Here is a 26326-nt window from a genome sequence, read left to right on the forward strand (position 1 = left end):
CACTGCACACGCCGGATGAAGAAAGAAGATAGAAGACATGTCCGGAGGAGCTGCGGGGAGAAGGTGAGAATTTTTTTTTAGCGATCGACGCTGGACAGAGCAGATCATCGCAGCGGGGACCAGGTAAGTGATGGGATTTACACAGTGAGAAAAGTTCAGGTTTATCGGGTTTACCGGTCGGGTGGTTAAAACACAGCTTTATTTTAGCATAACATACCACAAAGCAGCTTAGTTCAGTGGAACAAAATAATGTCTTACTTCAGCAGTAAGTCCAAAATGGTCAGCAAATAAAGTCCTCCTGCCTAAGCAGCTACAGGATTTGACCTGGTATTCACAAGTAGCAAGTGCTGCAGCTTTAAAGTCTTCATTACAAACAACATTGGCTGCTAAGTCCTGTTAGTAGAGACACACACTTCAGAGATACCAACCCCATACTCTGTTTGTTCAGATACTTCCAACTGCTGCACCCAGATATTTATTATCTTTTTAAAAACACGTGTCTTGCACAAAGAGGTATACTTTCACCCTGTACAACCAAACATTGAATGAGGTACTGAATTAATGCAGTCCAGAAAAAGGTAGGACCTCACTATTACAGTATGTGAATAATTTGCTTCTGTGCTGTGATGACAGGGAAACATGGAAAAGAAACTGTAAGTTTTACTACACACCATATAATTCTCAAAGTAGTGGAAAGGATGAGAGACTGATGCACAGGTAATTAGGAAAAGCTGCCCCTATCTCACCATTTTGCCAAGAATTCAGGTGCTAGTGGAAAATTCCATCTAGGGAGATGCTGTTTTCTAGGTAGCTGTAGCTCCGGCCCAGATTAAGGTCTCTTTTCAGGAAATCTAGTACATCTTATAGTTGATTCCAGGTATAAGAACATGACCTGTATGTTGCAGCATACACCAGGAATTTCTGCCTGATCCTGTTGTATGTACCTTTTTTTACTTGGCTTCCAGGGTTCCAGTAGTGTTTGCTTTTGCTTTCAATCATCATAGATGAGCGGGTGTTACTGGTCATCCCCTGGCACAGAATCTAAATGGCTCCTGGTCTTCACTAAAACACGCCTCAGGGAATGATAGGCCAGTGACCCTAGTTGCCACTAGACTATTTTGCCCCAGTCTCTTCTTACATATATATATATATATATATATATATGTAAGAAGAGACTGGATGATATATATATAATCATCCTTGACTTAGCTTGAATCATCCATTGCTTCAACAATTGGTACTTTTTTGTACTGCACCCAGACCTGTGACCTGGGACCCTGTGCCCCGTTTTGCTCCTAAGTACATCCCTACGTTTATCCTTTGGAGTAAAACCACCTCTGGTATGTCACATACTCTCCCCTGAGGTATCCCAAGCGGGAGAAATGTGCCAGGATTTTCTTCTTTCTTCAGGACCTTTTACTCATGGACTTATGGGCTCATGAGAGTGAGAGTGAATACGCGGGGCAAAAAAAGAAAAGTAAGAGGCATAAAAATGACATTCAAAATTTGTAATAGCTGAGTGCTATTTGATTGCTGAGTATATAGGCAGCTATGGCGGGATCGAGGAAGGCTGGATAAACAACAGGGCCAAAAGTGGGATAGTGTGATGAGACCAAGCCTTTATCACTATACCAAAGAAACTCAGGAAATGTGTATACCAGCAGTAAATGAAAATGATCAAAGGATGTGAAAGAAAAACAGGAGCACATATTGGTCACAAACATTACACAAGGGTGAAAATAAAGTTAAGTATAAACTGCCATGTATCCAAATGAACAACTGCAATGAATGGGGGCACTTTAAACATCACTGGACTCTGCCTAGATAAGTATATGTGAAAAGAAAAATAAAACTTTTTCTAAAATGTCTTTGGTGTGTTTTTTTCTAGGGATTTTTTTTTTTACCCTTTCAGAATATAGGTAAGGGGTACTATGTACCTCTCTCCTAATTTCTCAGGGTGGGGCAGCAGATATCTGGGGGACCCATTCCTAAAGGTGGCTTTCAGATTCAAATAAGCCGGCAGCCACAGTGCCCCACAACACCGGCCACCGTGTCGGTTTGTTATAACATATATATGAAATATATGTGTCTGTCTTTGTCTCTTTCACACCGTCTCTCTATATTTATATATTTTGTTTATTGAAATATAAATGTCAAAATATTTATTTTACACATATATACATACATACAACATATAGCAGGCTTTTCATAGAAGCTTTGTTGGCCTGTTCTATATTTTACATGTATAAGACGTGTATCATTTTTATATCTTTTTACTTGGACATGTTAGTGCAATATATCTTGTGGAATTTTTTCCTGTTCTCTGTCCTTCTTCTGCATTTTCAGAGCTATTCTTCGTCTCTGCTATCTCTTTCTTCTTCCTCCCTTTTCCAGCTCTGTTCTCTTTCCACGCAGTTAAATCTTCTGGTCTATGTTGTTCCATTCTTTTTTTTCATTCTTTTTCCATTATTATACCAGAAGAAGCAAATATTTTGACAAGTGCTTTTTTTCACAAATAAAAAAAACACATCTGGTCCAAAAAAGGGAAAAAAACTTTTATTTTTAATAACTGTTAATTAAATAAACTATTCAAGTCCTTGAAACATTTGAACATTAACAGTCCTTGCAGGACATCTGTCTTAGAGACCATCAGCTGGCGAACATATGCCCTCACTAACTAACCCAGGTAAGTTTCCAGATTACACATGGACTGGGGTATTTCTGGATGCACAATGTATTTTTCCCTCACTAACTAATGTGTTTTTTCCTCTTCTGTTGACCCAAAGACCAAAATGGTCTCCAGCTGTCCAGATGTGTCTGGCTTTAGTGTTTGAATGTCATCTGTGTCTGTAGTGATCCCCACCTCAGCTAATGAAGTGTCAATATCTGTAAACTAAACATTGTTCACCGACTTCTCTTCTTTCTAGTTGCATTTGCTTGCTTTCCATCCTTTTCAGCACAAATTTTCCACCTTTGTAAAGTGTGTCAGCCTAACATGAAAAGCACCAAAATTAGCAACCACCCCTCTACTTCACCCTTTCTCATTACCAATAATCACCCATGTAAAACAATATTAGCTGTACTTATGTTTTTTGGCTACAAAATGTTGTATCTCATCCAGCACTAACCACCTTTCCTTAAGTTCTTCCCTGGAAAACAGAACTCCAAACGTTGCCTCCAACTTGCTTTGGACTTTTCCTGAATGTTGTCCTTTCTGGTACTGGGGTGGTAATATACAGCCTTTTTCCCATCTGCCCTGTCCAGGAGACTGACCATGGTTTCCATCTCTGTATGGCTCATGGGTGTTGCTACCCTCTGTCTCCCTCTGTGTTGTTTTCTTTCAACCATTTCATCATCTTCCGGGAAAAAAAACGGAAATTATGTCACAGGAAACACAAAGATTTATTGGGAAAACTATTTAGGTAGGTTTGTGTGAGCTTCACCTGTCCCTGAGTGGGTGGTTTCTGTTCAACATGGATAAATATTTTTTTTACAGGGAGAATGGCTTATGATGCTTTTAATAACCCCAAATTTTGTGGAAGGTGAAGTTTGGGGAATACTATAATTGTCATATTCAAATGAAGGCCTATGATGCAATGGTGGAGCTGTGCAAGACTGTCAATCCAGCTGCCAACATAAACTATGTCAAACACAAAATTGCAGACAGTGCTCAAAAAAGAAATGAACAAAGTGAAGGCTTCACAGCAGTTGGGTGCTGGTGCAAGGGACAACTATGTACCAAAACTGTGGTACTGATCATTATTGCAATGAAAGACATCTTATAGCCCAAGCTAAACTGTCATACTGTCCTGCCATTCCACTTGTATTGAAGTAATACATGTACCGAATACTGTTCTCCTTAGGTGACACAATGGAATTCTGAGAAACTGCATGCTGAAGATCGAGACCAGTGAATTGACTACTCTGTTCCCCAGGTGCCATGTGTTGCTGCTGTAGCAGATTCATGCTCTGCTTGTGGGCCAAAAGGTGCACTTCAATTGTTCCTATGCAGAAAATGATGCAGGAAGCAAAAAACACCTTGTCAATTATGTCAATGCATAGATTTATATCACTGTGATGCAAAAGCGTATTGCAAAGCGATTTGAAAAGAATTTTCAACCACCCTTCTTGCACAGGAAAGTCTGTAGTTGTGGATTTTTCCTTCTTGGTCCAAATTCTTCTGAGGAAATGGCTTTATTAGGTCATCATTTAATGCAAAAGCACAAAGTTCATACTTTCTACAGTTTGGGTGTTACTGGGAAGCTGTGGTTGTTTGTTGATCCACTTTTGGCAGAATGGGGTTCTAAGACTCCTTTATCAGACATTCACCAACTTTTCACAATATCAACCAAAACAAACTTATAATGAGAATTTACAATTGCCATCAGCACAATGATGAAAAAGCCCTTGCAAATATAGTAGAAGGATTCACTGTTTGCAGGTGGGGTGGTCTGTACATATTTCCCATCGAATACTCCTCCACAATTTAGAAAGTTCCAAAATTGTTCAAAACCTACGGCTATGCTCAGCCATTCCTCTGGTGTATCAGGAAACTGAAAGGAGAACACAACAAGAGTAAGCAGTCATAATCATATGTTCTAATTTTCTTTTTTTTTCGAACTTTTTCGACATGTCTGAGACTCCATCTGCTGTAACATCCACTCCCATCATTTCTGACCTAAGCCAAAAAAGGAGCTGGAGAAGAAAAAAAAACTTAGCAGCGAGCTATGGCTATAGTCAGCCATCAAGAGGATGAGTTTGATGCCCTTGGCTGTAGCATTTCTGATAAATGTGCAAAATGTGCGGTGGAACTAATTATAGTATAATTGTAAGTGATGTGGTCAACAAATGGTTGATGCAGCCCACCAATATGACCCCGGCCACTGCCCAACTTTTTTACACCTGAGTGACTTTTCATTTTACCAATAAAAACCTGCATTATATTAATTTATAGTTGGCCAGGTTTACATTTTTACTTATTTAAATTGTTGTTGTTGTCCTATAGTTTTTTTTATTTGTACAAATGTTATTTATCTCAAAACTTGCACTTTTTCAAATCCATTTTATATTTTCTAAAAAACAATTGTATCTGTATATTCCTTTGTGAAATTGCTCCACAGGTCTAGGGGATAAGAAGACCCACTGCTTGTGGTGAGATACCAGTACTGAACTTCATGTCTTCATGCAACTTCCAGTTGCAAGGAATCTCAAAGTGGTGATTAACCTCTGTTCTGCATTTATGGATTTATGCGTGCAAGTGTCCTGTTTCTGAATAAAAGTAGTTTTTGAAAACACACATCCAACATTCAAATATTTAAATTCAAGTTTTTTATAGCCCTCTGGTGATGTCAAGTGCAGTTGAAGATTCTCGTGGAAAATGGTGTCAACCAATCTTTGCACTACATTCTGCCTTTCTTTGAAATTTCCTTTTTCATCCTGTTTATCACTTAAGAAATACACCAAAGCATGGGCTGCTTTCTTTTTACATGAAAACACAAAGAAATGCATATTGCTGGAAAAAGTTATTTTACAGTGTTTAGGATAAACATTCATTGACCCTAAAAGACTGATCATTTGTAAGCACATACTTCATTTCCTCAATCTCATAATGAATACATCATATGTCTGTACATTACCGGGCAAATATCTTTGATTGATCGTATTGTTACAGCATGTACAGAATATCCAGGGGCTATCCAGTCATTCAAACAGAGCATTAAACAATCAATAATCATTTGTTTTGCAACAACATTTATGCTATGTGTGTACACACTCTTAAGAAGAAGACTAGGGCTGGGTGTGGTCTTCAGAGAAAGAGAGATGACTGGTGTTGTCCCTATCACATGGATGGATGTCAGGAAAAATCTAAGCATGGCATTTAGGAGGTAAAGTGGGCCCAGAAACTACTGCACAGTTGCTAGGAGAAATGAAAAAGAGTGGAAAAAAACTTTTTCATATTTCAAAAAGTGATTTAACCTCCTGGACAGTTCATTTCTGTCTGGATTTATATGTCTAAAAGCAGTACATTGTCTTTCATGAACATTTATTTTACAGTATAATATAAAAGTATGAGTATAATAAAGTTTGAAACACAAAATCATGTCAAAATAATAAATTAAATAAAAATAAATGTATTAATAAACTTTGACATGATTTTGTGTTTCAAACTTTAGACAATTGCATTCAATTGCATGAATGCAATACAAAATAATTTGAAATTCCTGCCACACCCCTAGCGACAGCCACACACACAACGCCATCCGGAACTCCCGGCAGAAGGCCCGATCAGTCACCGGGGGACCGATCGAACGAAGAGGACGTGGCCCGAGTATGGGATCTGACCGGCAGGACACTAGACGACACCAGTGGGACCAGGTAAGTCTTTATTGAATATTTTTTAGCTACCCCGAGTGTGGCTCAGGTTACTGCTATCAGCTGGGTTTTTTACCCCAAGCCACACAGGGTTACTGCCCAGGAGGTTAAGGTCTTCCTGCTCACCATGGGGATGGTCTTAACCTTGGTTTCATCAGACCATTTTTGTAAGTCTGTCTTATAACCCTTCCGCATCACCAAAATAACACCATCCCCACAGTGAAGCATGGCAGTGGTAGTATCATGCTTTAGGGTTGCTTGTCTTTAGCTTTAATTGTGACTTTCATCAAGGTGAAGGGTATTATGAACAGTTCAAAATACCAGGTACTTTTAGCCCCAAAACCTTTATATTTAGAACTAGAATGCTAAAGAGGACTTTCATTTTTTCAACACCACAATAAACTCAAGCATTCATCCAAATCAACAAACGAAAGGCTTCACCACAAGGAAAATAAGGTTTTGTAATGGTCCTGTGGGGATCTGTGGGGTGACCTGTAGAGGGCTGTGTGCAGGAGATGCTCTTGCAATCTGGCAGTGGGCAAATATTGCCAAGTCAAGATGTGCCGTGTTGATTGATTTCTACCAAAGAAGAGTAAATGCTGTAATTAAATTATAGGGGGTTTCAACAAAGTATTAGTTTAAGGACGTGCACACTTATGCAACCAGTTTATCACGTTTAATCTTTATTTATTTATTTATTTATTTTTTGCAGATTTGTTTTTCAATTAAATTGTACAGGTTATGAGTCACATTAAAGATGGAACATTTTTAAAGGTTTATTATGTTTTCATCTATTGACAAAAATTCTAGCATTTTAACAGGGGTGTGTACACTTTGCTTCAACTGTGTAAAATATTTATATTCAGCAGATATATCCATGTATAAGAGAGAGAGACATATGTATGCATTTAAAAGGTTATCCATAGTTATGTAAATAATTATATAAATAAAGCACAATGCAAATGTTTAATTTTTTATCACCCACTTTAAACAAGTATCTATACCTACATTTGAAAAGATTGCCGTTGACTAAACCATGTTCCGTAGCGGCCTGGAAGAAATTTTCAAATGTCCATATTTGCATGTGCTAGGAGCAGTCATGAAGACTGCTTGCAGCTATAGTGGGCTTTGCTGTTAGGTGCATCTATAATGGGTTCAATCCTATAGGCCAATTGTCTGGGGTGCAGATTTTAGTGGGTTTACTTCACATACTAATATTGGTCTTTTTTTCCCCTGCCCAACATTGTAAATCTGCATATGTGTCGCGTTACTATAGCAGACCTGTTGTTTTTGTTCTTTCATCTACTTTTTAAACCATCTTTTCTAGTTTTTAATAGCTCATTAATAACTATTGTCTTCATGGTTAAATTTTGTCAATATTCAGTTGGTGGTGAAGGTATACAATATTCAAATTGTCATGTGTCAAACTATTTATTTGGTTTTCTATCTTTAACATTATTTTTTATGTATTTGCCAGATTTCTAAGGAATGTTTGAATTACCTTGTGAGAATGAAAGTTAGGTGTGATTTGTGTTGTGAGCCTAATCACAGACCTACGTTTGTCATCATCAAGTGTGTTACTAAAATTATGCAGTTGTGTACAGTGCATTAGTGTAACAAATGTTTTAGGTATAGAGACAAATAACATTTTATGGCACTCAAGGGTTAAGTTAGCATCCAAGTGCAATTCTTTATTGTACTTTGCTGAAAGGATTAAAAAAAATCTCCAGGAGTAACCCCACCGCACAAAGATCTTTATTGTTATTTATCATTATTTCAAAAATGTTTAAAAATCCAGCAATGTGTAGTTTCCCTAATTGACTTCTGTGATTCCCATGCTTTATTATCCACGTCCTTGCAAAGCAGTACCACGTCCTGCACATTTTTTTTATTGTGACAGGAGCCCAGACAGCTCCATGAGTCTGCTTGGTAGATCTGTTCTGCCAGGGCACATGAGGACAAGCTCTCTTCAGCTGCCCCTTGTGATTAGCTGAATGAATATAAACCATGATGACATCAGGCCATCATTGTATAGATTTGTTGAGCCATTACATCCCCAGACTGCTAAACTTCATTTATACTACTAGGGAGCTAAAATATGGTATTTTAATGTTTTTAAAGAACAGTTTTACACACAATTGTGCAGGGACGTTCACCAAAACGTTTGTTATAAATCCATTGAAACTAAATGCACCTTTTTATTAAACAGGATTTATATAGCGCCAACATATTACGCAGCGCTGTACATTAAATAGGGGTTGCAAATGACAGACAAATACAGACAGTGAAACAAGAGGAGAGGACTCTGCCCCAAAGAGCTTACACCTTAAGGCATTATTACAGCTTATATGTATTCCCTACCCTCCTGAAGAAGCAGCTTTACCATCTGCTGTGAAACACTTTAGTGAAGGTCCTGCTTCTTTGACTTGTATTATTGCAACAAACTATAGTGATATTTTGTGTAGAAAAGCCTTGAGTAGCGATTACCCAAGGAAATACATTATTTTGAGTATTTCTTAATGTATTACAATGTTATTTTACTGTTTTACCTTGGCATTTATGTAGTAGTTTTGACATGAAAATTTCTTGAAGGTGCCTATAAAAGTCACATATGGGTATTTTTTCATTTTCACTCTCATATAAATCATCAAATCATATAAATCATCATAGTTTCCCTAGTCTATGATTACAAATATTTTCCTCTATGGCTGTGCAAAGCAAAAGTATGTTAAAAAATGTTATATTAAAAAAGAAGAAAATACAAACCAATATTGATAATAATAATAATAGTACCTTTAAACTGACTGGGGAAGTCTCATTTGTTTCTAGTTGAAAAATCTTCTCTGTTGGGATATGAGACCATTTCTTCTGCTGCAGTTCACGCGATTTACGATACTTTCTAGCATGAAAAAAACAATACTGAAGTGATAAAACACAAATACAGATTTTTTTTGTACCAAAACATCAGTTCTAGGCCCCTTTGACAATCTTTGCACTTAAAATTCCCAGCCACCTTAGATAACTGCTATGTTGATTTTTGATAAAAAGCAAGAGCCTAATATTTTCAGGTGTTATGCTTCACTTTTGGCATGTTTTGTACATAAGCCATCTGTGCAACAGCAGACACATTTGTTTTAAAGAGCTATGCACTGAACCTAATGGATTTCAGGATACCCCAAAATGCCTGTTGCAATTGTCAGTGAGACTGGGCAGCTTGTCAGCTCTGCTCCAAGGATCAGGGAGGATGTATATGCAATTTTTCACAATGTTTCTTTTGCTAATACAGTGGTGCCTTGGTTTGCAAGCATATATCAAAATGATTTTCCCCATAGAAATAATGGAAACTCAGACAATTTGTTCTGCAACCCAGAAACATTTTTAGAAAAATGCTTGATATTGATATAAAATACTGTACTGTATAAAGAAAAATACATACACTAAAACAAATTAACCTGCACTTTTGAAAAGAATCATCAAGAAAAGATGAGGATTATTGTATAGGACAACTCTCACTATAACTAACAAAATTATTGTTGGCTCACTGGAATATTTTTCTTTTTGTGCAAAAAAAGATCCTTGAAAGATCCTTTCCAACGACAAGAATTGCATGTGTGTATGTAGCTTTATTCAGGTGATGCTTTTCTACAAAATTTTGCACTCTTTCTCATATTTTAAACATCTCCCTATTCCTATTTGAAGTAAGGGATTCCTTACTTGTATTGCAAGACCTCGCTCGTTTATCAGGTTAAAATTTAATTAAAAACGTTTGCTTGCCTTGCAAAGCACCCGCATACCAAGTTACTTGCAATCCAAGGTTTTACTGTATTGTATCTAATGCTATGTTCAGAGCTGCGTTAAAGAAAAAGCAGCATTTACATTTCCCAAATGCTTCAGGCACTAGCTTTTGCAAATGCCTATACAGCATCTTCATACCAGGAACCACTGCTGCTCTGGGAGATGCTACATGTAGCAGCAGCCTCATAAATAATAAATAGGGTTGCAAAGAGCAGTACTAGTAGTGCAAAATGCTGCCACCTGTCACATGTCTAGATACGGATATGGACTGGGAGGAAATATTGTCCTCAAAGAACACAAAAATGGGAATGTTTCCAGGCAATTGTACATTGCAAAAAATACTCCCTTAGGCAAGTTAGGCAAGAGGTAAAAAGTAACACCTGTGGTTTATGACTACTTTTACAAAAAAAATCTTTAAACAATAAGAAAAGGGCTTTCCAAAAATATTAAAAATGAAGGATCACCATCATTTTTTGACAATTAAAAAAAAATTTAATAGGGAATTTAAGTATGCAAAAATTCAAAATGAAAGACAAGTTGCAAAAAAAGTAGGGGAATTCCTCACTTTTGTTTTTAAGTATACTATTAGCTAAAAGATCAGGTCTGAGCATACTGGTCCCTTACAGGATGGTGACTGGGGATAAATAAATAAATGGTGTAGCTCAAGTCTGAAATAGAAATAGTATTGTCAGAAAGAACCACAATTGCTCCAAATTTATATGATTGAGCAACAGGTAGACAAAAGTTAGGTTATTAAAGCACCAGGACCAGATGCATTACACCATGTCCTCAAAGAGCTGAGCTCTATAATTTTTTTTTTTCGGAAAATATTAATCAATTTTTTAAGTGAATGTATTAAAATTAGTATTGATCTCATTTGGACGATAGTTCTTGTTTTTCTGTCACTTAACCTGGCTGTCATCAGCCTATTATCCTGCAATTGTTTATATAAATCTAATTCAGTAGAAGGTAACCACCATATCCAATTCAAAGTGATCAAGCACTGGGTAACATGCAACACATGAGTGGTAAGTTTAACTAGCACTTATAAGCCCTAGTCAGCATCAGTATTCCCCAGACATCAGTCCTCCAATCTACCCCGCAGTCTTAGCCTTTAGTAAGCCCCCGCTCAGCCTCGGGAGACTGGTTGCGTCTGCCAGTGCTCGGTTGCCCCCAGGACTTGGAGATGGGCTGGCAGCAGACCAGGAGCTCACAGACAGAAGTACCAAGATTCCAATAGACAAGTCCAGAATTCAAAGTGAGAGATCATAACAGATAATCCATCCACCAGACGAAGTACACAGGGGCAAAACACAATCAGAGTCGGGGTCACAGGCAATAAGTTGGTCCAGGCAGCATAAACTTGCAGTATCAGAAACAGTCAAAGTCAGCAACAGTAAATCAATCGAGAACTCTCCAACACAGATTGGCCCAGCTCAACCCTAGGACAGGCACTGGTGACATGGAGCAGAGAGGCTATAAAGTCCCAGCAACCAATAGCAGTGAAGGAGCTAATTGCCTCTAAAACCCCTCTCATATTGGAATAGAAACTAGGTGGGTAAAAAGCCAATCCATCACCTCCTAAAATGGGGTAGTAGCAGAGGAAGTCCAGAAAATATTAAACACTGTTCCACAACGGCAAAAAAATGTAAGCATGCAGCTTCTCTGGAGTAAACTGATTTCAAGATTATTGATTCATACTCTTAACATTGTTTACTGAACCTCCCCACTTGTTTGTGGTTTTCATTGCCCACTAATAAATGGTTTACTATAAAATGTTCCCTGCACAGTCCAGTACAACACCTCAAACAGAATGTAAAACTTTACCAAAAACTGTAAAGTTCAAAATAGAATGTTGGAAACTTAGTTAGTAAAAGGCTGGGTATTTACTAGTAAATGTGTCAAAACAAATGACAAAAGTATAATGAAGCTCAGATCAGCAAAAATGTTAACCATGAGTTTATTGATCTGATAATAAAAAATCCTATAGAACTGTAATGAACAAAGTGAAATTGACAAATTTTAACTGGATTCTATTTTGCAGAAATTTGCGGTAATTAAACCTTTAACTTCATTTTGAATTTTCTTGAATTTACATTAAAGTATAAGAAAATTAACTTTTCAAGTTCATTGCAATCTCCCTGTAACCTAATTTGCAAATGGGTCAGAGGGACAGAAGTTCCAAAAAGAAAAAAATCAAAAAAACATTAATCAGAAATACTTTAGCTGAATAACTCCTGCCATTCTCCTATTTTCCATTATGTTAAGGAAGTAAACCCTCTTTCAATTCTAAGGTTCTGTGTATTAGAACTTAAAAAAATCATCTGTTTTAGCGGGTCTTAAAATTGGGTAAATACAACCTCAGTTGAATACCAACTTATAAATATTTACTTGTAATTATTTACTTAACAAAAATTAAGTCAAAATGCAGAAGCAAACTTTTGCCACTTACATAGAAATCTATAGAGTGTAAAAAGCTGCTAGGTGCAAATGTACTTGATTTATTGATTATCAGCAAATTTAAAACGTCTATAAAAGCAGATGTTCTGGGAGTTTGCCAAAGAGAAAAGACACTAGCAATGATCTCAAAATTTTCTGCAATATTTCTGCCTATCATTTTACAGTGAGAAGGGTTATTTTCAAGTGTAAAACATTCAAGACAGTTGCCAATCTTCCAGTGTTCAAGTGTTCATCCCAGCACATTCACCCCAAGGACAAACTGTGAAATGCTCAAACAAATTTAAAAAACAAAACAAAATCCACATCTCAAATGCTAAAGTTCACAACCATTAAAAAAACAGAACTGATTAAAGTATTTCTTGTTTGGAAGGGTTGCCAGGGGAAAACCTCTACTCTGTAAAATGAATAAAGCAGCATTGATTTGGTTTGCAAAGTTGAAACTCAACAAACAAGAACTCCTTTTCGACAGATGAGACCAAAGTGGAGATGTTTGGCCATAATAAACAGCGCCACATTTGGTGAAAACAAAACGCAGCACAAATGTCTCATATCAACTGTTATGGTAACTGTAATGGTAAAGGGGTGATAATTTGATGATGAGTTATCCCCAAACACACCAGCAAATCTACAACAGAATGGCTTAAAAAGTATGTGTTGCAATAGCCCAATCAAAGTTTAAACCTCAACCCAATCAAAACCTTGTAGCAGGACTTTAGTAGAACTATGTGTAAATAAATGCCCATAAATCTCAATAAACTGAAGCAATGTTATAAAAAAAGAATGGTCAGGATTTCTTCATCAACAACATCATAGACTGATAAAGTGACTGAGATAATGATTTCTTCACATTATTGCTGCTAAATGTGGTTCTACAAGCTACAGAATCATGAGCTGTAGTTTTTTACACATGGTTTATTTATTTTGGAACCTGTTCAGGTTCATCTTAGTAATTGTACTTTAGTATTAAAAGAGGGTTTAGTTTCCATCACAAATCTCACAAACAAAAGAACTGCTCCTCCTTTCAGGACAGTGAATGGACCCATAGAAATCTGCAAATCATTCCTTCATGTCCCTTTAGTCAGCTGCATATTTTGAACTGTTGGATTATAGAGAAGATATAGTCTCTATATCAGATCATGCTAAAACTCAAAAAATTGGTACAGTTAAACACGTAATTCCTGTATGTGTAATGATGCAACATCTAGATAAGATATCTGGATGCTGTATGTTTGGTTCTTACAATAAAGTAGCAAGATACAGGCACTTAAAGGTTTTTGCTTCTGTCTGTATAATTTGTGTTTAGAACCACTTTAAGATTTTTACTGATGTTTGTGTCCTTCTTGGTAAGATTTACATATTTTTTTTTTTTATAAAAGAGAAAATTCTGTGGAAGAATGACAGAAAATAAAGTGGGAGGGGGGAGAGAGAGAGAAAAAGAAAGTACTAGGATGAGGATAGAGAAGAAAAAATATGTGTTAAGTAACACATTTTCCAAACTTTAGATGGATAATTATTTTATTGTTTTTTTTTCCCTAGTTCCTATTTGAACTTGGTTCCATTTACTTTGACAGTAAGTAATAAAATCATCAAAGCCAGGGCAAACTAATTTGTCAACATACTGACTAAACTTTTGGTTCTTTATTTCATGACACAATGTCCATCAAGGGGTGTAGGAAGTGGGAAAGAAGAAATGTATATCTGCATATTAGAGCACACAAAAGTTTAGGGATAATTTTGAAAAAATTGATTGCATGCAGGCACCCAAAAGAACTTGCTTTTATTTTATCAAAGCAAATTTCTTGTCCAAAACACAAAAAATAAAATACCTACCGAAGTACAAGAAGTGCAGTGATGAGAACAAGTATGATGGCAATAGCCAAAGTGAAGACTGCAATTGTCATTATATTAGGACCTGAAAGAGAAATAGAAACCTAATAAAACTACATTATAGTTTATTGCTACAATGAATTAAAAGAGGAGAAAAACTTACCACTCCCAGGAACATCACTTGGAAGTCTGTGGTTTTTCCAAGTAAATAAAGGGCGTAAATCCACTACAGTTGTCAAATTGGTGCTGGTATCAAACCGAAGAAGTTCTGTATACTGATGAGACAACCAGACATGGTTATGGTGAGATAGTCTTAAAGGAACCGAAAAGCCCCGACCCCACATAATAAGTGAGAAGCATAGTGGAGCTTTCTTACAACAGAAAGTATTTGCAGGTCTCCATTACATTGTCATAGATACAAAAAATGGTTCAATCTTGACTTTAGTTTGAGGGCAAGACCATGCACAATAATCTTTTTTGCCCCTGTGGCCAACTGTACTTTCAGAACCCCTGATTTAGAGCACAGGTACAGCCTAATCATATAGATTAGTTTATTCTCTCTGTTGACCATTATCAGTGCAGTGTATCACAGATTTACTAGGCAGGGTACTAGGTAGGGTGTACAATGTATGTAAACCCAATAACATTCCATACATTGGGCCTGATTTATCAATGTTCCCCTGGACTGGAGAGCTAATAATGTGTGTTTTAGCAATACAAAAAACCTCCCCCTCTACCCCTACCATACTGTTGGATTTCAGGCTGACCATGAATTTGGGCCCACAAAATTGTTCTTTAGTTCATTTCTGCTGAATAGGGATATTGCTATGGCTCTGGTAGCCTGTCATATGTCACCTCCAGTTGCTTATTGTTAAGTTTGGCAGTCCATTTCCCATGATGCAATAATAGGCTTCAGACAAAATTCATTTATGTACCTATGTAATTGTGATTCTGTATTAACACTGTAAAACAATATATACCAACTATTTTTGTGCCTACAAACCCCTTCTCTTTGCATTTCTTTATTCTAGCAAAGGAAATGCTGGATAGGCCAGTCCCCTACAACCTTTAGTTTCACAAGAAAAAACTTATTGGCTTAATTACCCAATACTATCTACCCAAAGGTGCATTGAGCCATGTATGGATATCCTTGCTATTCTGTAACTGTCTAAACCTGAGCATGCTTACTACGTTTTCTTCTTATATAACTTATCTTATATATATATATACTATTCTGTTTAAGCAGCATTTACATACTTTATTAGTTACCACAGAACTGTAAAGGAGTGTCAGATTTAGATCACGGTCACCCATCTCATCTAGTAGTATTGGGCCTGCAGCACCTATTAAAGAAAAATACAATATTTTAGTGCTAGAAAATAAAATTACAGTACAATAAGAAAAAATGAAAGAGAAATAACCATGGATTTTAAGAAATTATGTAGCATAAACCAGAGCACTATTGATAAATAGTTTGAAAACTCGCAAATGTTTAGGATCCTTCAAAACAGTTGTCAGTCATTTTACAAAATACAACAAAATGTTATATATATGATGTTCATAACTGCGGAAAATAATTCTGTACAAATGTATTGCTTTATAATCAACATTAGATGTAACCACTTAGCCATTTTCTGAAAAACTAGCATTAGTTAGTAGCAAAACCCCTGAATATTTTTCCTAAAATTCCACTTCCTTTAAATAAGACCCCGGTCCTGATGGCCTAATCTACCAATATTACAAAAAATTCCATGCCACATCAGTTCCCCACTTGACCTCACTCAATAAGATGACGTTTTGCCTAAATTTCTATGTTTTTTTGAAACGTTACACAGTCCCTGTTCCTCTCGCCAGACTTTTTCAAGCATATGTCCTAAAAATGTTTGGACGTACAAAATACATAGTTTGTCCAAGATGGTGTTGTACTCACTTTGAAGCAATGAAGGTAGGGATGTACTGGATTTTGTTAAGCATTATTATGTTACTCATTTGCATCAGTTGGCCTCTTGGGTCACCTTGAAACCATTTATTAAGTGGGCACAAATTAAACAATTATGGCTTGCTCCAATAAATCCTAACAAAATGTTATGGGATTTTACTGCCTCTGTTTCAGATGGATTGTTGCTGGCCCCCATGTTGATAACCTGTAAAACTAAATTCTCCCCTACAACATCTAAATCCCGCTTTAATCATACCATCCATAACAGATCTTGTGCATTACTGGTACTAAGCTTCAGGAACATCTTGATTTACCAAAGTAGCTTTCATAGTTACCTACGGGTTTGCCATTTTTTGCCATATCTGAAGACATAACTGCATTTGAGGCAACCTGTATGGGAAGATCAGGTAGATGAGGCTTGATATCTGATATATTTGGAATTCTTGCGGGGGGGAAGTGTGGCGCGTCCCCCCCCATCATCAATAAATGGGAGATAGCTTTGATCAGGCCCATCCCATTAAAGATTTGTAATATAATCTGGTATCCAGCTCCTGGTATCCAGTTCTTGGTGCACTATTCACCGTGTGAATATATACAAAATAATGGCACAAAGATAGATTACACTTTACATATCCCACAGTGAGTAACCTTTGTTGGTGTTGTGGACAGGCAATTGGATCCTTATTCCATTTTCTATGGTCATGCCCATGCATAACTCAGGAGGGACATTGGACCAGCTTCTCTTTCATCTAATGTCAACCCAGATTTGAGGGGACTTACTAACATATCTTGCCAGTAGCACATAGTTACTTAGTTAGGTTAAAAAAAAAAAGACATAGGTCAATCAAGTTTAACCACTAGTCAAATTACCATATTCCAGATAATGAAATCCAGAGATCCTTTAGACATGAGAGAGGTCATGTTTTCACAGCCTAATTACCCTAAAGTGGAAATTTACTACTTACTTACAGACTACTACCGGATATTAGGCAGATGCACTTATTACCAGACAGAATTCAGAATTGTTTAGAAAATCACCACGAGATATGGTCCATATGGGAACAATATTATCCCCAATGCATATGGTTCTGGATGAATTTGTTATTAACATGTGAACATACATCTTTGTAACCTCATGTCCCCTCCTCCTCTTTATTATTCTTACTACCTTTTTTTACTTTTGTACTTGTTAGTCCCATTCCCAATTCCTCCTTTGCTAGAATTTTCCTCTTTTCTTTCATATGGCTATATTTGTGTGCATCCCCTTCAATAGTAGATAGGGCTGGACCACTTATAGTTTGTACACTGTTTATATTTGAATAATAACAGAGTTCTGTAAAAACTGGCAATGTATACATACTTATATTTGTCTGACTACAGGCCTGTCCTTCCATACTTTTTGGATATTTGTTTTTTTTAGCTTTATGATGGTCCCTAGGCCCACGAAGATGCAACACACATTGAACATTCTCGATGTAGGCTATGTATACAATGTGATATCTCTTTATGTAACAATATCCCAGCACATTTTCATTGAAATTGCTCAACATTTTTCCAGCCCTCATATGTATGCCTCTATGCTGTATGGGTTTGTACAACTTCTTCTGCTTGTGTTTTTTTCTACTTCTTCTTTTTATTGTAACTTTGTCTATTAAAATCTTTCAATAAAAACTTACATAAAAAAAAAAATATAGGGGTAAGAGCGTGCTCAGTGTAACTTGTGGGAACATATTACACATTTTTTTAAAGACATGGATTGATAAAAGGTAAACTAATCTTAAATTTATAAATTAATTTTCTGAATAATTTTGCAAATCCCCGGAACATAATGTTGTAACCAAAATTGCTAAAAGGTTGGGCATAGGGACCTGTGGAAACATGTTGAAAGCAAAGGGTAAATTGTAATCTGTACCAGCTTTAAAACATGTTTTCACAACCAAACTAATATTTATTCACAAAAACTATATTCATTTTTTTTTGCTTTAAATGCTTTAAAAACATATTTTTTGACTTAAACTGTAATTTATGAAAAAAAAGCATTGTTCTAAATTATAAATGTTTATACTTTGAACTATGCATGTATTTTGCAGATTTACTGTGACAGCTGACCTTGAATAGAAATGTTCCGAAACTGATCTATGAAGCTGAAGTTTGCATTCACATCTTGAGTACTAAGAAACATCTTCAAAACATGGCCAAAGAGGAGAACCGCATCCAAATAACCAGCAGCATAGTCATCTTTTAGCTAAAATTGGAAAACACACTTTGAAATTTAATTGCAATAACAATTCAAATTATTCTCTTAGAAATGACCAACCCTAATAGTTCATAACTACAATGCTGTTAAAAGCAAATTGTTACTTTGTCAGTTCTAATATTATATGAACCAAGCATGGGAGAAAAAAAACTGTTTTGGTTTTAGCGTACTGATAGGTATCATTGGTGCATCCTGCATTTTCCCATATATAAGATGCAGCCACTGTTTCCCCTGTACAATAAGTGCAGACACTATTACGTCTATATAACATAAGCAGCACTCATTTCCTCTATATAACATATGTCGAACTTAAAAACACTGAATACTGAAGAAATTAAGGTTTGCTGGATTGTAATACATGTAAAGCTTGTGTTTCCTCAACAGAATACTAGGCCTGGCTGGTTGCACTTTCATAATTTCTTTGGCAATGTTAAATGCTTGTCTACTTCTCCAGCCTGCTGCAAGCCTTACGGTGCCTCCTGTACTTTGTTTACATTTGCAAACTATTCTCGAAAGATGTATGTGTCATGTCATGCCCATAAGGCACACACCACTGTTACTTTATCACAAAAATGCCATCTAAGGTAAAGGATTCGCTGTGATTTGGACACCCCTGCCAGGAGGAAAGGTGGGTAGAAGGGATGCATTTTTACATTAGGCTGCCATTGATCTGCAGGTTGTACTAGTGTTGCTGCTAGTTAGTCAGCCATGACTTATGGGCTCTGGTTACAGCTTCTTCATTGAAAAATATGAATAATCCTGTAATGCAAATGCTAAAGGCATTGAACTGACCCATGAAACTGTATTACATTACATATCTATCAAATTTACTCTGTATGTAAAGATAGGGTGAATACCAAACAGATTGTGGGAGGGCCCAAAGAAAGAGAAATGAAAGAGAAATCCTGTATGCAAAACTAAGCAGAGATGACTGGAGAGGATGAGAGGGGGGATGATGTTAGTATAGCAATGGGTGGGTTTAGGATGGCGTCTGGATAATAGTTTAGCTATGTAGGAGAAAATAAGACTTTAGAGGGTTTTGTAAGTAAAAATAAGAGTCCTGAATTGTATACTCCACAGGGCAACAGACTAAGACTATGAGCCTGATTTATTAAAGCTCTCAAAAGCTGAAGAGAATATATTTTCCTCAGTGAAGCTGGGTGATCCAGCAAACCTGGAGTAGATCTGGTGTAGGATTCAAAACATTTGGTAGCAAACAGCAAATGACTTTGAAGAAATGCATTCCGCGTTTTCTGGATCACCCAGCTTTACCGATGAAAGTGTATTCTCTCCGGCTTTGGAGAGCTTTAATAAATCAGGACCTATGTACACATGCAAGATAATCCTTGCTCGTTGTGAACGGCCGGGTACATCAGCTGCCCAACGTCATTCATGGCTCCATCCTGATGAATTATTGCTAAAGGATTTGAATACAAATTTTAGACCAATAAACTATAATTTAACAGGGTATCAGAATTCTCTCAGATATTTCCTCCTGCTAATCTTCCAGGCTGAGAGAGAGTGCCTGAGGTTTGGGATCTGGGGGTGTGGGATGAGAGGGCATGGAGGGGTGGAATCTGGGGGGTGTACGAGTGCACATAGTAGTGGGAGCTGAGTGTGGGGGAGTGGTATATGGGGGTGCAGGAAAAAATAGGGAGGTGGGATTTGCAGATGCAAGAGAGCACAAGGGGTGCGATATGGGGATACAAGAAAGCATGGAGGTGGGATCTGGAGGTGCAGGAGGGCACATAGGCAATGCAGGAGAGCAGATAAGGGGGATACAATCTAGGGGTGCAAAAGAGTTCACTGGGGGGAGTCTGGTGGCGTAAGGGAGCACCTGGAGGTGGGATGCAATGAGAGGTGGCATCTGGCAGGGGTGCAAGAGAGGACATAGCGTGGGATCTGGTTGTTTAACAGTGCATGGTGGTGTAACCTGGGGGATTCTGGAGAGGGCCTGGAATTTGATCTGGGGTTTAAAGGACGGGGTATAGGGTGTAACCTGGGGTGCAGGATAGTGCCTTGGGGTGTGATGTGGGGTTGCAGGAGAGGAATTGAGGCAGAAATCAACCCTTGCTTTTTTTCTAGGGATATGAAAAAAATATTCTTTATGTTTTTATAGGTATAGCCCTAATTTTATATCTAATTATAGGTATGAGGGTGCAAGTAATGCTGGTGATTTTTGTAACAGATATTAGTCCTTAGACTAATACAGTACAGTACAGTTATTATTCTGCCCTTTTAGCAAGGTCTGTCTCACCTGCTACGTCAATTGTAGTGTTCAGGAGAGGAGGTTTCACTATTTCTACTTTCAGCATTCAGGAATTCAGCTTGGATGGGTTATAGTGTTTAGCAAAGCAAAATACTAAAACACAATGCATAAACATGGACAGAAAAATACCTATAGCAACATTAAAAAAAATGGCATACCAGTGAAATATACTCAGGTTAGTTTTATGAAACCTAAAGATACAGAATCCCACCTCTTACAGTTAATGTTGTAATAATATAATATTAATATATTGGCATAAATTGATAATCTGGATGAATATACTACTGAGTTAGGTGATGATAGAAGATTCCTGGTAGGGGAAGACTTTATGTGCTGTTAGATGCAGGCATTAAAAAATAACTCTAGCCTCTATTGTTGTATGTCTAAGGAGGGTTTCCAACATTAGGTTCACAAGTAGGGGTTCACGAAGAAGAGTTTATCATACAACAGTAACACACACGTCTGTCCAAGTCGTGCATATGGTGTGTATAAATATGTTATTTTATGGACAGTGAAATTTTTTTTTTTTTTGGCGACAGTTCTCGCCTATATACTTCATTAATAATTTTGCTGTTTCTTGATTTATTTAGCTATTTTAAAATTTATAGGTTCAGTAACCTATAAATTCTGTGTTTTATACAGGATCCTGTGTTTTATACAGGATCTTAATAAAGCATTTTTTTTTTTACTATTGCGAAAAGGTTTTTACTGTATATGAATTTTTATATAGTATGTGTGTGTGCACATAACTGCTGCTTTTTTTATCGTACTTACAATAATTCTTAGTGCTGAATTGAAAACTATTGCCACATATAATAGTTGACTTTTTAGAATTCTAATATGTGTCTATTGGATCACCAAGGTTGGAGATGTGGATATAGTAATTGTAGTAGGGGTACACTGAAGACCTGAAGAAGTTGTTTCAAAGGGTTCCCCCATGTTAGAAAGGTTGGCAAACACTGCACTATACATAAGGCACTTTATATAAATATATAAAGTTAACTTTTAGATCATTTTGGACACAGTACATTCTAGCATGGTACAGTGGGGTGAGTTAAACTATGCTAATTAATTTCATCCATGCAACAACTCCATTCTAGCACATTCTGTGCTGAATGATCTAGATTGCAGTATATTGTATTTCATCGGAGAAAGCCCAAATAAAATGCAGTGAGGTGAATGAGGCAAAGTGCTGTACTTCTCTCTCCCACTCCATTCCAGACTGCTCTGTACAGAACAGGATAGAATAAAGCAGTTGGATAGAGGTAGAGTGAAATGTGATGAAGTAAAAGTGGCAAAATGCAGTCCTTTCTGCCATTCCATTCTTGCCTGTTTTGTACAGAAAAGGATAGAAGGAAAATGAAGGGATTGGAGGGAGGGAGGCTGAATGAAATGTGGTCAGGTAAGGGAGGAAAAATGCTGTCCTCCTTTTGCCCACTCCATTATGACCTACTCTGTACAAAATGAGATGGAATAGAGTGGTTGAAGAGAGGTGGCGTAAAATATGGTGAGTTATGGAAAGCAAACTGCTATCATTCTCTTGACCACTCTATTCTAGTCTTCTCTGTGCAGAATAGTATAGAATGGAGTGGTTGAAGAGAGGTTGTGTGCTTTCCTCCTCTCGCCCACTTCATTCTAGACAGCACTGTACAGAGTAAGATAGAATGGAGTGGTTGGAGAGATGCTGTGTTAGATTAGGGTGCCCCTCACCTACTCTAATATAGCCTGTTCTAAACAGAATAGGATAGAATGGAGTGTTGAAGGGAGGCCAGGTAAAGGAGGCAGGGTGCTGTCCTTCTTTTGCCTACTCCATTCCAGCCTGCTCTGTGCAGAAAATTTAGTGGTTTAAAGGATTAATTTAGTTTAAATACATATAATTGCTACATATTTAAAAAGAGATTGAAAGTAAGGTTACAACTAGGTCCATATTATTTATATTTAAAAAAATCAGTAAATAGTTTTCTAAATATACAATTCTCCCTCTACCTACCTATATATATATATATATATATTTATATATATATATATATATATCTTTTTGGATATACGCTACCCAATTTACAAAGAAAACTCTCCTGAAGAAGCAGACTAGTTCTGCGAAACACGTTGAGTGACCAATTTGATTCAACCTGTTCTGAGATTTCATAGATATTTAAACTTAATTTGTTTGGTAGCAGTGTCTTTGCCACACAGGCCCTGGTAAAACTCACCTATTGGAAGATGTTTTTATGTCACTTTTATTGTTGATCTAGTTTAAAGCTATGTAACAATAGGAATAATGTGCTTTTTAAAGAAATAATTATTTTATTGTGTTGGTACCTGAAAAATCCGGCTCTTTCTGGCAATACTTTTCTTATAAGGCTCCAACTCTTTCATATATATTTAATTTTGGGATATGGTAACTTGATGGAATGTATAGTTGGGGTCCCTCTCCTAACCTAAAATAAATATTGAGTTTGTCAACTGTCAAATATTATCAACTATTTATCAGGTTAAAAGGCTTTTCACCTGTTTTATTTTTTGCTTTGGCAACGGTACCAGCTTTCCATTTCAAATAAGTGATTTGATTTGAATAAATGATGTAAAAATGTATAGGAAGAATTAAATGTCCCTCAGTGCCAATTTACCAATCCCTACTAATCAGAATTTCCTGGTACTGGCCTTACCTCATGTAAACATTAGCAATTATCATCCCAGGAAACCCATTCAAGATTTTGCTTTCTTTCATCTTGGTTTAAACGGGGTATCTGCAGATGACACATTTCACCTATGTTCATTGAGACTTTTGGTTGATTACTGACTGATCAAGCAACAAGATCTATGGGTGCTGTTTGAATTCAAATTGTATTTTTTCTTGTAGGTTGATATGATGGGGGCTGTACAATATAAAACAGTGCATGCAACTCTTTTAATGCCTATTTTGGTGTTTATGGGTTATTATTTACAAACATATTTCAATTATATGTCTAGGTCAGCCTTTCTAAACCTTTACCCTAAAAGAACTACTAATATTCAGTTATAGGGAGCCCTTGATAAAATTAGGTTTTTGGGGATCAGTGGGAGGAATGTCTGTTATTACATTATTTATCAGAGAAGAACATCCAAACTGCTAAAAAATATGGTTAGCATAATGCAGCTGGGCCTGCCAAATGCGATGGGACTAACATTTTGTCACTGACATATAAAGGCATTCAGAGGGAAGTCAATCAGCCACCGCTTATCCCAGAGCATCCTCTGGAGGAGTGTGGCCAATAAATGCTGTGTGATAACAGAGACTTACTAAAAAAAAGTTAATAAATATAGACTGTTAATTTAGCAAAGTGACTTTTCTGTTTGCAAGGGATATTTCAATTAGCAAAGGGAATTTATAAAACAGTATTCTTGCCTGCACATAGATGGATGGTTGAGGTTAGCAGAGCTGTACAGCATATTTTACTTAAGTAATGTTTTTTCCATATAACCATTCGCTCTTCATAAAGTACTTTTTAGATAGGTTGCTGTGACTTACCACCTGGTTGGTATTTGAATTGTTTGACAATTCGCTGAAATTAGACTGAGGCAATGTTAGCACCAACACATTTCTCATATGCGGCTCAGAACTACTATTTTCATAGTACACCGGACTGTTAAAAAAAAACAAAAAAAACTGTCAGTGCTTGAATGAATAATGCTTTTTAGTGAATAGAAAACACATATATTTAACATGTCTGTATTTATAGTTGCCTGTTTACTTATATTGCACACATACACATATGTTCATGACTATAGGCTAAACAAATCTTCTGTCTTTTCATAAGGAAGTAATATAATGAAATAACAGTTCATATAGTATTCTTAAACTTTACAAATACATTCGACGCAGTGCCACACAGACTGTAAATTAAGATATATAGGCTTAGAAAATGAAATATGTTAATTGACAGAGAAGTGGATTCCAGATTCCAGATTCAGAGTAATGATTAAAGATTCTTACTGTAATCAGAGACCACAACACTCTTCTATGTATTTATTTTTTATGATAATTTCAGATCTGCTTTCAGTTCTTTACAGTCATGTCAACTCTTAGAGTTCTGAGTATGTTTATTTTTTATTGTGCTTATATGAATTTTTAACAAAAGCACCATTGAAGGATATTTTTCAATATATTCAGTACAAAGGCAAAAAGTGACTGATATATGGAAAGGATCAGTCAGCTACCACTGTTTCTTCACAAGAGCTTAGCATATGATTGTCACAGATCCCTGCATGACCAGGGGATCTGTGCTGCTGTCTGTGTCGCCCACCTCACATTTTTCTGCAGCTAGCAGTAGCAGCAGCCCTGTTCTGGAATCTTGTCTGCTGGTCACTTCCTGGTCTCAATTATGTGATCCCCTAAGAGCTGCCCTTTTACCCCAGAGAACCAGAGTATTCCTCAGAAGCACTCCCTCTGCTGGCACAAGTGTAAAAATGCCCAGTGCAGTTGATCAGTTAAAGGAGCAAAGATTCACTTGCAACAATAATGGAAGAATAGAGGATTTAATCCCCTCATTGTTTTTTCAACTGATTAAAAATTATTTCAGTAATCAGCAGTGCTTACTACAACTTTTTTTCTCATAAAAAGTACTAGAATTTGTAAAGAACAAATATTTCATACTAAATAAGTACTTACTTAAATATGTCGATAAGAATTATAACCATGTCTGCAGGAAACACTACTTTTGCTGTCAAGTTTTTAACATCTGAAGGTGAGCCACACATAAGAAGCACTGAAAGACAAAATTAAAATGTTTATTTACAAAATATCATCACCATCACTTTAAAATAGATATAAAATGTTTGTAAATGGAACCAATGTTCCATTCTGTTGTAACTTTCTTCCTTTATACATAACTTAGAAAAGTTACAGGGCAAGAAAAAGCTCTTGCGTTCTATCTTCAATTAATAGCGCAATAAGTAATTATGTCAAGTAGATATAAACCTATCAATACAATACATATCAGTTTCTTTTGCTACAGCAATTTGTTTTTGATGAAGAGCTCCAGGGTTGTCTTCCTGTTCCTTGTGTAACTGCTTTGTAAAAGAGCCAGAACATTCATGTATGCTGAATAGTTGCATTTTCTAAATGTATTCAAAATGTGAGTTTTAAAATTGTATGAAGCCAGACAAAAGGATTTTTAAGTTAAGTTTAAGTTTTAAGTTACATAGTTAGTTGGTCAGGTTGAAAAAAAAAAAAAATTGAAAACTGCGTATTTATTACAAGGGATAAATTCTAAAACAGTTTTTAACTCTAAAAAATATGTGACAGCATAACAAAAGTCTGAGGAACTGGAATGAATGGTTGGATGAATGGATGATGAAGTCTCCTCTCTTCTCTCATCTCCATCTACTACCTGTCTGCTTGACCTAATTCCCTCTGATCTACTTCATG

At 36.6% G+C, this 26326-nt stretch overlaps 1 protein-coding gene across 1 annotated transcript in view; it reads right to left on the reverse strand.

The window, feature by feature from the left end:
* The window catches only part of GUCY2C (guanylate cyclase 2C), a 116320-nt gene that overhangs the window by 70733 nt on the left and 19261 nt on the right, over positions 1-26326 (reverse strand). Inside the window, exons 6-12 of the mRNA XM_072420228.1 lie at positions 25568-25664; positions 24428-24542; positions 18503-18638; positions 15712-15797; positions 14618-14729; positions 14458-14539; positions 9166-9271 (exon numbers count right to left, since the gene is read on the reverse strand). Of these exons, the coding sequence (XP_072276329.1) occupies positions 9166-9271; positions 14458-14539; positions 14618-14729; positions 15712-15797; positions 18503-18638; positions 24428-24542; positions 25568-25664 (734 nt within the window). The remainder of the gene's footprint in view (positions 1-9165; positions 9272-14457; positions 14540-14617; positions 14730-15711; positions 15798-18502; positions 18639-24427; positions 24543-25567; positions 25665-26326) is intronic.

The sequence above is a fragment of the Pyxicephalus adspersus genome, chromosome 8 (genome assembly GCF_032062135.1).
Source record: "Pyxicephalus adspersus chromosome 8, UCB_Pads_2.0, whole genome shotgun sequence".
Lineage (NCBI taxonomy): Eukaryota > Metazoa > Chordata > Amphibia > Anura > Pyxicephalidae > Pyxicephalus > Pyxicephalus adspersus.